This window comes from Stomoxys calcitrans, chromosome 2, assembly GCF_963082655.1.
Source record: "Stomoxys calcitrans chromosome 2, idStoCalc2.1, whole genome shotgun sequence".
Lineage (NCBI taxonomy): Eukaryota > Metazoa > Arthropoda > Insecta > Diptera > Muscidae > Stomoxys > Stomoxys calcitrans.
Genome location: NC_081553.1, coordinates 85,545,347 through 85,559,020, shown reverse-complemented (window position 1 = coordinate 85,559,020; position 13,674 = coordinate 85,545,347). Strand labels below are relative to the sequence as shown.

At 34.5% G+C, this 13,674-nt stretch overlaps 1 protein-coding gene across 1 annotated transcript in view; it reads left to right on the top strand.

Annotated features, from left to right (window-relative positions):
- The window catches only part of LOC106082177 (putative uncharacterized protein DDB_G0277255), a 75,856-nt gene extending 62,497 nt beyond the window's left edge, over window positions 1–13,359 (top strand). The window contains exon 6 of the mRNA XM_059362611.1: window positions 6,879–13,359. Coding sequence (XP_059218594.1) covers window positions 6,879–7,816 — 938 coding nt within the window. The 3' untranslated portion in view covers window positions 7,817–13,359. The remainder of the gene's footprint in view (window positions 1–6,878) is intronic.
- Window positions 13,360–13,674: the final 315 nt, after the last annotated feature.

Genomic DNA, 13,674 nt, shown 5'->3' with positions numbered 1-13,674 from the left:
TAGCTTTCCAGTTTCGAAGAGCCTTAAGTTTTCGAATTTTGTTTATTTTGCTTAAAACTTTGGAACATTTCCCAAACATATTTTTGTTTTTAAATGAATATCAATATACGAACTTAGACCAAGATCAATATCCCCTTGTATGTATGCATAACATGTCACATGCATATAAAACCCATTTCATTTCAAACCATGACACAATTCAAACCCATTAATTCGAATTAAAATAATTTACCAAAAAAAAAAGACAAAGAATGTGGCTGTTTAAGAAGTAAATGTGCGAATTGTGTCTTATTGCATATTATCGACCTTTCCGAACATAAAATAGGACCTTTATAGTCAACTAGCTGGCCCGGACCAGCTCCGCTGCGCCTTCTTTTACTTATATGGAACAAAATTTTCCTTGGAATATATATTTTTGACAATGAAAGAGCTTTTAGTAAAATACCATGCCACGAAAAAAGGATATCGCTTGACAAACAGTTTAACAATATAATTATATGAATCCCATATGATCTTTATTGATTTGAATGTTAGGTGTACTCCATTCTTAAAATACTTTATTTCATCCCGATATTCTCATGATGTCTGATTTAGGGGTGTTTTCGGGGGTGAGGTGGTCCCCCAGACACTTGGCCCTGAAAAATATCAGCATCGTGCTCTTCTCTCAAATACCATTTATTTAAACCCCATATTGCCATTGGTTTTGAGGGGAGTTTACAGGATGAGGCGTCCCCCAAACACATGGCCCCAAAATTGGTTATCAAATTCGTTTTCTAATCTCACATACCTTTCATTTGTGCCACGTATTAGCATGGTCGTAAAATTTTCACCTTTTGGGGTTGATACCTTAAATCCATGGTCCATTGCGATGGTCAGTAAAAAATAGCTGTTTGTGGGGTATTTTGGGAAAGACCCCCAGAAAATTGGTCCCGAAAGTGGATATCAAGACTTGCTCTGCCCCCTCGTATACCTTTCATTTCAGCCCCACATTGACTTGGAAGGTAAATATGCCCGATTTAGGGGTGTTTTGGGAAGTGGGGTGGTCCCCCAATCACTAAACCCTGAAAATATATCAGCAACGTGCACTATTGTCATATATTTGAACCCCATATTGCCATTGGCCTCAAATTGGATATCAAATTCGTTTTCTTATCTCAAATACCATTCGTTTAAATCCTTTATTGCAAAAGCCAACAAACGCCCCCCCCCCTATGTTCCCCATCCGAAATTTGGATACCAAATGTTTGTTTTTAGGCTACTATGAGGGAGAACACAAAATTTCGCTTAAATCGCACCACCCATCTCCGACATCTGGCGTTTTTGAAAATTAGAGTAAGGGGAGGGTCCGCTCAATCCAGTACATACAACCGGCCACCATGGGATTGCGTTTATACCAGTATAAATTAAAAGCTGTTATTCATTATAGTATAAAATTTTATACAAGTTTAAACTGGTTTAATCATTTGCGCTAGTTATGACATTTATGGTAGTTTAAACTGTTATACTAGTATAAACTTCTATGCTTGTATTAACTTGTTGTTGTTGTAGTCACATTATCTTGTGGAGGTGGCGATCCTCGTCAAGCTCCTGTATGTAAGCAAGCTCGTTCCGGTTATTTTAAGGCGCCAATAACTCGCCTTGTCATATCAAGCATCATATGCACTCGGATTTGTTCAAGAGCCGGTGCCGCCCAGCCTCTCACTGAGACCCTCCGCTCGATACCGCTGAATGTCCGCGTATGGAGCATTCCACTATCCGCCACCTGCGGATGCGCTAGGTAGCTCGAAACTAAGCTTCTCGTGACAGCAATTAACACCACACAGATCGGATCTCAATGTCCCAGCCTGTGTGCTGTTCACGGCTATCCCGTGCCGGGCTTGTATAAACTGTTATAAAGTAGTTTAAAGTTATTCTAGCATAACCTCTTATACGAACGTAAACTCTCATACAAACCAGAGAACAGCAGCAAGCCACTTTAAAAATAAGTGCACACGGTGTAGACGTGCAGCGAATGGCAATCCCACACCTTATACTAGCAATCGTTGTTGATGTAGTAGTGTGTTGTAAACTGAGTCGGCAGCCCTTGCCGATGAAGGACTTCATCGGGTCTATCCGGTATGTACAACCGGCTTTCATGGCGTTGTTGACGCTTACGACTCTCAACGACCAAAACATAAAATACTCCTTTATATTCGTTGAGCTATTGTGAGTGAATTTGATGATGAGCATAAAATGATTGCTGGCCGTATTTTACATTTTGAGCAATACTCACGAGCGCTCACATTGACCGTAACTGAATAGAAGACACACACACACACATACACAGCTACCGTTTAAAGTTATGCAAATTTATTTGTGTGCTTTGTAATGGCTAGGGTAAAGTAAAAAGTGGAGGTAAGTCTGTCACTTTTGAACAGACGGCGATAGGCAGCACGTACGTCACTGATAAAAGCAATTCTGATTCAAAAATAAAAAAAGCAAGTGCAAAAAAATATCGGAGAATATCTATGCCGCTCAACAAAACTTGATGTCTCATTCCTATGCTTGCTGTGGCTTCGTATGGCACTCATCTGGGTGGTGGTATGCTTGCTGTGGCTTCGTATGACACTCATCTGGGTGGTGTTCATTTGCAAACAAAACACGATGTCCGTTGACTTAATTGACAATCACATTCACTGAACGATTACAAAAACGTTATTATTTCTCTCACTTTATTCTATTTGTGTGTGTGTGTGTGTTTTTAGCTAACTTTGTTTTTATGTGGCATGCAATACAGACAATAGCTTTGGCCCAAGTGGCTATTGAGTGCCAAATTTTGGGTCTCATGCAGTTCTCTGATTACCATTTACTAAATTTTAATACATAAATTGATCTTGGAAAGTTTGAAAATGTGATATCTTTATTCATTTTAGTTTTACAACAATTAATTTAGAAGTATAAATTCTATTTGCTTAAGTTCTTTGTTCAGCAAGTGTCTGTTAATTCATTCGTTAATTTAAAAAAAAGATATAATTAAAAGAATATTGCATTTAAAAGCTTTAGTATACTAATATATAACAAGCTTAATCTCTTAATCTATGGAATAATATAACAAACAAAAAAATACAAAAAAGCTAAGAAAGAAATCTAAACACTCTATACTCACAAGCTATATCCCCCCGCAAATGTTCTTTATCTATTAAATAACATTATATAATATTAGAAATAATAATAATAATAATAATAATGGAAATTAGACTGTTAGTTTAGTAGATTTGTTTAGTTGTGTCTCATTTGAATTAGTGCAATACATATTCCGTTTAGTTAAGTTATATGCAATATAATTTTCATTACATTCTGCCTATATACAATACATACACATGAGGGTATATTTCAAAATGCCACATACATCTTATTCATAGATGTGTGGTTACTTCTCCAGACCTATGTATGTATGTATGTGCAAACAACACACCAACCAACCTAGAAATAGAACCAACTATTGATCTCTTTTTATTTTAAAAATATAATTTTTATATATAAAAGTCATTGGAAAAATATACATACACATTAATTTATAGTAGTTTTCCTTATTCTAATGGACTATTGTTTTTGTTTTGAAAAAATAAAACACTTTAAAAGTATTACTATTTTCAAAATTTAATAAAGAAAACTTAGTTTTGTTTTAGAATAATTTAGAAGAAAAAAACATTTTATATAATACATATACAATTTGTTTAGAGAAAGAAACAGAATTTTGTTTTCTTTAAATGTAAAATATTATAATTTTAGTATAGATTTTAGTGAAATGATTAGGTACACTTTTTGTTTTTTTTTTTAACTTTCAAACTTCCTTTTGTTTCTTTCGTTTATTATAACTTATCTATATTAAAAGCAGCAACAACAAAAACAAAATAACTTGCATTGCTCTCCACAAAGTTTTTAATATGTATATGCATACTTCTTATTATTTGTTAATCATTACATCACATAAGAACATTTATACATACATAACTACTCACTCGGTGTTGACAATTGCTTTAGCCATTTTTGGTTTTTACCATAATTTTTTTGAAATATTAATTTTTTTCAAATGTTCAGTTTTTGAAATTTTTAGATTTTTTTTATTCAAATACTAGCTGGACCGCGCCCGCTCCGCTGCGCCTTCTTTTACTTTATATGGAACAAAATTGTCCTTGGAATATTTATTTTCGACAATTAAAGGGCTTTTAGTTATCGCTTGACTAATAGCATAACAAAATAAATGCCTTTATCTGAATCTCATATTATCTTTATGGTCTACGAATTTAAGTTTGGATGTAAGGTGTAATCCATTCTTAAAATACTTTATTTCAGACCGATATTCTCATGATGTCTGATTTAGGAGTGTTTTCGGGGTGAGGTGGTCCCCCAGACACTTGGCCCTGAAAAAATATCAGCATCGTGCTCTTCTCTCAAATAACAATTATTTAAACCCCATATTGCCATTGGGTTTGAGGAAAGTTTACAGGACGAGGCGTCCCCCAAACACATGGCCCCAAAATTGGTTATCAAATTCGTTTTCTAATCTCACATACCTTTCATTTGAGCCACATATTGGCATGGTCGCAAAATTTTCACCCTTTGGGGTTGATGCCTTAAATCCATGGTCCTACACTTGGATATCAAATTCGTTTTCTATTCCCAAATACCTTTATTTAAGCCCCATATAGACCCCCAGAAAATTGGTCCCAAATGTGGATATCAATTCTTGCTCTAGCCCCAATTCGTTTCATTTAAGCCCCCATTAACTTGGTTGGTAAATATGCCCGATTTAGGGGTGTTTTAGGAAGTGCGGTGGTCCCCCAATCACTGAACATTTATCAGCAACGTGCTCTATTCTCATATATTTGAACGCCATATTGCCATTGACCTTAAAATTGGATATCAAATTCGTTTTCTAATCTCAAATATCATGCACTAAACCCCTTATTGAAAAAACCGGCAAATATGTCCTGTTTGGGGTATGGGCCCTAAAAACTATGAGTATCGAGCTTCACTGTCTTGAAGACACAAATTGTCTTGGTGAGCAAATACGTCCTACTCGGGGGTTATTATGGTCAAGTAGACGATTGATAGAACACAACAAACTGCTACAACAACACTAAAAAAGCTAACTTGTATCTCTGCAGTTTTTTTTCTTTGAAAGTCGACTTAGACGTTTGAACTTTTTTACACAAAAAGTCGACTAATCGATTAGTCGAAAGTCGACTTTGGGGTTTCTAAAGGGCCGTACGTTGGTATGCTGCATTTGTATCGTATTTATAGCGAAAACGCTTCTATGATACAAATACCACATTAACCACGCTCGACAACCCTGTCTATTAGCTGTACTTTTCCCAATGCATGTGTTTTCGTGCAATGACAGATTTTTTTGTCAGCAACAATTACACTAATTCACATGCACATGATTCTGTGCATCGGTTGGAAGTTGTATTGATGGCTTGAATGCCAGACAATGGCAACGGCTCTCGCTGTTGTTTCATGTGGCAGGCTCGAATTTTCTTAATTTTGAAGTTTTTTGCCTGTTAGGGCGAAGATTATTAAAATTGACAATTTTCGTTGGCTTCTCTTTCGAGACGAGCTCAATGATCGGAGGTTTTCTATATATTTTATGGAATATATCAATATATTTTAATGGAAAAAAAATATTTTTTATCTTAGGGTTGGTATTCTAATCTGCTGTTGGAATAGTCGCGGAAATTTTTAATTGTTACGCAAGCGGAATTTGACAGCAGTTAAATGTTTTTGTTTCCATACCAAATACATTTTTTATCTGCACTTTTCGTTTTCTCTATTTAATTTCGTTTTTTTCGCAAATAAATATGGAAAAACGATCCATTGAAGCCAATAAAACATACACAAATGATGCCGGCAATAGTTTCAAGTGTTGCCACTATAGTAGTCTTTTGCCATTTTCCTCACTATAAACAGAGTACAACTTTTCCGCCTATTTTCAGCCAACGTTTCGCCGACGTTGTTTTTATATGGAGTTTGACAGCATTCCGCTTGAAAAGCTGAACAGAATACTCAGTTTTAGGGTTGGTATTGTATTCTGCTTTCGGAATAGCCGCTGAAATTTTTAATTGTTCCGGAATTTGACAGCAAGCAAATATTTTTATTTCCATACGAAAACATGTCTCTTTATCTGCACTTATTGTTTTCTCTATTCTATATATTTTTTCTCAAATAAATAAAGAAAAACGAACCATTGAAATCAATAAAACAAGCAAAAATGATGCCGGCAATAGTTTCAAGTATTGCCACTATAATAGTTTTTTCCCATTTTCCTCACTATAAACGAATACCATGACATAATTACCAAGTAGTGTACCGTAAACAGCTGAATACAAATTTGTCTCGCTAAGTACACTATCTGTCAACGAGTTTTGGTTGTATGTGTCTATTATAGTTAAGAACCATAATACACACAAACAACGAAAAATGGCGCGAACTAGTAACATACACAAAATCAGAGTTGCACTAATCACTGATTTTGACAGATAGCGCACTCAACATTATGTTGTTGCTACCTGTAAATGAATATATCTTGCAGAGTACTACTTTTCCACCTATTTCCAGCCGACGTTGAAAAGCTGAACACAATACTCAGCTTTAGCGAACAAAAAGAATGGTTTTCTGTTTTTCTTTTTAATATAAATATTTTTTATCTTAACCGAGATCATCCACCCTGCTCCACTCGTCGCCTTAATCCATATACACAAACACACACACACGATACACTTTTAATATAAATTTATATTTTTTGTAAATTTTATTTTTTTTTTAAATTTAGTTTTATTTAATTTTAGTTGGCTTTTATAGTTTTCTTTCTTTTCTTTTCTGTTTCGTTATTACAGAGTCGTCCTCCACCCAATTTTCTTTTAGTGGACAATTGTTGCCCACTGCCACGCAACAACAGCAACGTTGCAACGTTCCCTCGTCATTAAATGCCGGTGGTGTTGGTGCGGGTGCGGGTGCGGGTGCGGGTGCGGGTGCGGGTGGCGGCAGTGGTGGATGTCTCAATGCGGGTCTTAGTAATAATGGCAATTGTTTTTATGCAGCCACGGCTCCTATAATGCCAACTAAATCCCTATTGCCATCTTTTGGTAGTTCGGCGGCCAACAATGGGCCCCAATTGCCAACAAATTTACAGCAACAGCAACAACAACATCATCATCAGCCACCTGCCATATCTCCGACTTTTATAGAACACAAATATTCAGCAAATACATTCAAAGAGAAATTTTTAGCCAATCTAAGACAAAATCAACAAAATAATAAATTGAAAACTTTAAACTTACCAATAACAACAACAACACCAATCATAACACCACCAACGGTAACAGCAGCAGCAGCGGCAGCTGTAAACACTGTAGCACCAACATTAATCGATAATAACAGAATACTAATAGACAATGGCAGTATTAATAATTGCGAAACATCAAACTCTTTAGAGACTGAAATTATTGATGATGATGACGACGACGATGATGATGAGGAGGATGTGGACGAAGAAGATGATGAAGTCTTTAATGTTGCAGAGGGTCAGGACAATATCAATGAAAAGCATAATAATAATCGGTTAAAAGACAATATGACTGCTAATGTTAATGGTCTTTGTGGGGTGTCTGCGGCATCACTTTATATCACTAATAATGTAGGTGGCAGCAGCGGCGGCGTAGGCATTGGCGCTGGTGTCGTCGAGGTTAACAATGCAAATCCTGAAAAGTGTTCCATACAACAGCAACTGAATGAAACTATAAAAAACAATTTATATAAAAAGTCCATCAATTGATAAGCCTCTTTTGTGTTGGCGCATCTTTTGTGTTGGCGCAAAGGGAAGAGACTTTTTGCCTCATTACAAAAACTTTATAAGCACCCGCCCTCCCTCCCCCTCATTGTCTTTTACTACATACATTTTCCTCAACCTCCCCTCCCCTACCCTACCCGCCCCTCATTTCTTCTCTTATACATGGCTGTGATGTGTGGAATAAATAACTAAACTTTAAAATTAATTTTAGAGAATAAAAGGCTTTAGTTTAGTAAAGAAAATTAAAAAAAAAATTAAACTAAATCAATAGGGACTAGTTAGTGTCTATAACAAAAGGAAAGAATGACTTGTTTATATACAAATGGCTTGAAATGCAGTAGAGATTGAGCCCTATATAACACACATTGTGGAGAATAATGCAAGTTGCGAAATTTATTTAAATGAGTTTTCTTGTTTTTTTTTTCTGTAAAAAATATATATATATAGATAGATATTGTTTTGTTTTTTTTTTTCTTCGATGTGTTAGAATTTTTGTTTAATGTATTTATTTATTTTTTCCATTATTGTATGTGTATAAATGAATTTTGTTTTTGTTGTTGTTTTCATAATGGAAACCTATAAATGTAATAAGATAATGAAAAATGAAAAAAATCAAAAAAAAAATTATGTTAACTAGTTACATACCTATAATCACATATACATACATATTTAAATGTTGCCAGAGGTCAAATGATAAACTAACATACATATGAAGAATTCCATAACAAATTATACAACGGATTGAAAAAGTTTTCTGTACTTTATGTGAGAAAAAACGCAATAGGTCAACCAGTCCATGAATGGACTCAAAATCAGAAAAAGCATATAGAAGATAAAAAATCAGTCTGTTCTTGTTGGCCATATGCCGCTAAAGTGTAGCGGAAATATTATAGGAATTCCTCTAATCTTTGGTGTAGCGTCTCCAGTTTGTTGCTGTAGTACAGCTGATTTGTGAGAGCAAAAGCAATAACTTTGTTGACGAAGTGATTGTGATGATCATTTTGAAAGGTTTAAGGGGTTCACTCAATTGCAGTGAAAACTATGTGGACTTTCTTTGCGGGCGCCAATTTATGAAATTTCTCTGCTACTTTTTTTATACCCTCCACCATAGGATGGGTGGTATACTAATTTCGTCACTCTGTTTGTAACACCTCGAAATATGCGTCTATGAACCCATAAAGTATATATATTCTTAATCGTCATGACATTTTATGTCGATCTAGCCATGTCCATCCGTCTGTATGTCGAAAGCATGCCAACTTCCGAAGGAGTAAAGCTAGACGCTTGAAATTTTGCACAAATACTTTTTATTAGTGTTGGTCGGTTGGGATTGTAAATGAGCCAAATCAGTCCATGTTTTGATATAGCTCCCATATAAACCGATCTTGGGTCTTGACTTCTTGAGCCGCTGGAGGGCGCAATTCTCGTCAGAAATTTTGCACGTCGTGTTTTGGTATCACTTCCAACAATTACGCTAAGTATGGTTAAAATCGGTTCATAACCTGATATAGCTGCCATATAAACCGATCTTGAGTCTTGACTTCTTCAGCTTTTAGAGGGCGCAATCCGTATCCGTATCCGATTTGGTTGTAATTTTGCACGTAGTGTTTTGGTGTCACTTCCAACCACTGTGCTAAGTAGGGTTTAAATCGGAAATAACCTGGTATAGCTGCCATATAAACCGATCTTGGATCTTGACTTCTTGAGCCTCTACACGGCGCAATTCTTATCCGATTTGGCTGAAAATTTGCATGAGGTGTTTTGCTATGACTTTCAACAACTGCGCTAAGTATGGCGCAAATCAATACATAAGCTGATATAGCTGCCATATAAACCCATCTGGGATCTTGACTTCTTGAACCTCTAGAGGGCGCAGTTATTATCCAATTTGGCTGAAATTTTGAACATCGGCTTCTCCCATGACCCTCAACATACATGTTTAATATGGTCTGAATCGATCTATAGCTTGATACAGCTCTCATATAAACCGATCTTCCGATTTTGCTTCTTGAGCCCCTACAAGGTGCAATTCTTATCCGAATGGACTGAAATAATACACAATGACTTCTACAACGTTTAGCATTCAATTCATTTATGGTCCGAATCGGACTACAACTTGATATAGCTCCAATAGCATATCAGTTCTTATTCATTATTCTTTGTTTGCGTATAAAGATATACCGCGCAAAGAACTCGACAAATGCTATCCATGGTGGAGGGTATATAAGATTTTACTTGTTTCTTCTCACATTGCAAAGGCTTGGCTTGCCATCGCAAAGCCCCACAAATGTCTTACTTGTTGGCTGAAATGACTTGTGTAGCTCAGTAGTTTTTACTGTTATTGTGAGTGTATATCTTTAGCGAAGAACTATTAGGACTATAGATGAGCTAAAGAGTAATTTGCTTTGATACTCCCATAAAATAAGCCAAAAATAGCAGGCTTTGACAACTAGCTTATAACTAATGGTTAAACCAAGGAAGCATCGATTGAACATCCCCATTTCGCTGATGTACAATGGTTTCAAATCCAAAATTCATAAACGTAATTCTGTCTACGATGATTATTAATGAAACTCTTTACGCTCTTTTAGTTAATTGCTTATAAATGATCAAATTATTTAAACAAGAAAAAAAAATAATTTTGAACAAAATCAGAGTATTTCAACAAAAAAAAAAACCATAAGAAATTATTAGTTTTCTTAAAATCTTTAATTTTTTATTAAATCTTTATAAGAGCCAGTTAAAAAAATCAAATGTAGGACAGGAGGATTTCTTACTCTTAGCAAATTTTCTGGAATTTAAATAATTTTTCAATATTATAAAGTTAAAAGTTTATTACATTTTGCTTTGTTTTTCTTTTAGACTGAAATGCATTGTCCCTTAAATTTTTTTTTTTTACTTTTACTCTAGTAACTTTTTTTATGAAAATCATATAAAAAAAAACAATTATTTAATTTTGAATTCAATTACAAGAAATATAAAGAATTTTGGATTTGCATTTAAAGTACGTTTTTATTGGCCACTTAATCCCGATTTATGGCCTTTTCGAGATTTAAGTGCTAAATCCTGTGGTTTTAGATTTTACCATACCAAAATAAATCCAACTTTTGCTGGATTTATTTTTAAATCCCAAATAACCCTGGTTTCATGTCTGAATAATCGATAAAAGTACCAAAATATGCAACTGTTTTCAAGAATTGCGTTTGGATGTGTGTGATATGCACATTCATGTATACACATGTACGCTTGTGTGTGTCACTTAAATCCCCAAAAACGCAATGTAAAACCCCGTTTACACTGCTCATTTAATCCGGATTTTAGGTGCCCGTCAGCTGATTTTATAAAGGAAAAACAGCTGATGGAGGTTTAAACGATCAGTATTTGTTTTTGGATTTAGGTAAATCCAGATCATAAAAATTTCAATGTTAACGTGCTATTAGCCCCATCAACTTTGGGTTAACGCTGCCATATAGAAAAAAATAAAAAATTAGTTTAGTAAAGCTAGAAGCTTGAAATTTTGCACAAATACTTTTTATTCGTGTAGGTCGGTTGGGATTGTAAATGGGCCAAATCGGTTCATGTTTTGATATAGCTGCCATATAAACCGATCTTGAGTCTTGACTTCTGAGCCTCTAGAGGGCGCAATTCTCATTCGATTTGGCTGAAATTTTGTACAACGGCTTCTCCCATGACCTTCAACATACGTGTCCAATATGGTCTGAAATGATCTATAGCTTGAAACAGCTCCTATATAAACCGATCTCCCGATTTTCCTTCTTGATAAGAATAGGCGCAATTCTTATCTGAATGGAGTGAAATATAATACAATGACTTCTACAATGTTCAGCATTCAATTGATTGCCTAAAGCATTGTACCAATAAAAGCTAGTCAAGAGATAGTGCACTTCACCAGAAAAAATTGTACTCAGCTGTTTACGGTACACTACCTGGTAATTATGTCATGTAGTGTACCGTTAACAGCTGAGTTAAATTTTTTCTCGCGAAGTGCACTATCTGTCAAAAAGTTTTGGTTGTGTGTGTATTATAGTTAAGAACCATACACACACAAACAACGAAAAATGGCGCGAACTAGTAACATACTCAAAATCAGAGTTGCACTAGTCATTGATTTTGACAGACAGTACACTCAATATTTTGTTGTTGGGTAACTGCCACTACCTGTAATTGAATACATCTTGGCTTGTCGGGTTCTAAGCATGAGGACAGTGTTTTCCGTCGCACATGTGTCCCCGCCATGAATTACTGTGGGTACGTTGTTGATTGCATGGCTGCCTTTATTAATAAATTAACTTTCACAGCTGTTGTGCTGTAAGGAGCGGTATTTAGGGTTGTTTTCTTAGGGCACTTCATGGCGAAACAATTAATGTTGGTCTCATTTGTACAACAACCACAAATCATATGGTACAATCCGCCATTTGCCATCAAGCTGATCGTCGTTTTACTAACACACTCAAAGAAATTTGTGTGCGTACATGAGCAAAGAATATGCGAGAAAGAAGATGACAACAAAGAGAACGCTAACAAAAATCTGACAACTAAATACCGTCAAACTTGGCCGGCTGTTATCAGCTGTTCGCGTGAGACCACCTTTATAAATCGAACGATTATGGTTTTCTTTTTAGCTCCATTCAGCTTGTTGAGCATTTTTGTAGGTTTTTCTCAAAGAACCTAGACGATGTAAATTCGAGTAGGTTTAATAGATCTTTAATCATTGTCCACTTCATTTTTGTGTTTCTCTGCGATTCAAATGAAGCCCATCGATTTGATCCTACAGTGTTGAAACAACCTGTGGATTTTTCCACTCAGAAGATCAGTTATTTGTAGAGCACTTCTCTCATCAGCCATGAGTCTCGTTCTTTGGGATAATATTTTGATCAGGAAAATTCATATTTTATGGCTTCAATTGATTTTTTTTACTTTTTTTCATTATTATCTCATTTTTTAACAAGCTAGATGGTGAATATGAAATTATTAAAAAAAAAAATTAAATATTACTAGACATTTATTTGTAATTCGGAATTTGTATATTATAAAAGTTTTTTTATTGAATTCAAATTGAAATATATTTTATAAAAAAAAAATATATATAGTGTATCACATTAATCAGAGCAAATTTTTTCACAATTATTTCTTACACATTTAACGAATATTCGCCAATAATAGAAAGGTTTTATTTTTAAATGAATTAAATATAAATAAGGGACTGCTTGCGTAATTTTATTTTGATTTCCTCCTGTTTATGTTTTAGTTGATATATTCTTTTTGTTCATTTCAAAAATAAAAAAGCAAAAGTAAATTGTGGGGTTGTGATGTTCATTATATCCAGTTTAAAATATATCCTATACAAAAAAAAGACAAAAATACCAAAAAAAAAAAACGAAACAGTAACTCCTTAAACTTAACAAGAACATCTAAAAGCGATAAATAATCCGTTTAAAAAATCTTTACAAACACGCAGACACACACACACAAGTTTAAGTTCGTTGTGTATGTTATCCTAAAGAAAATCATATAAGAAAAAAAAATAAAATAAAATAAAATAAAATAAAAAAAAACAAAATCTTTGCTACACGAAATATACACACAACCACACCACGCTCCCTTTTTATCCTATCTAGACGCCGAACAACATGCATTACATAACAACTCCTTTCCCTACTCGATAAAAGGCAAACATTTATAATAAAATAAAAACAATAAACAACTTTTATGAAAAAAAAAATGACTAAAAATTAGTTACTAACGCTTAAAACATCATTGTCCACATTAATGTTTAAATAAATTAAGATTTTTTTTAGCAAAATATTATAGTAATATTTGTA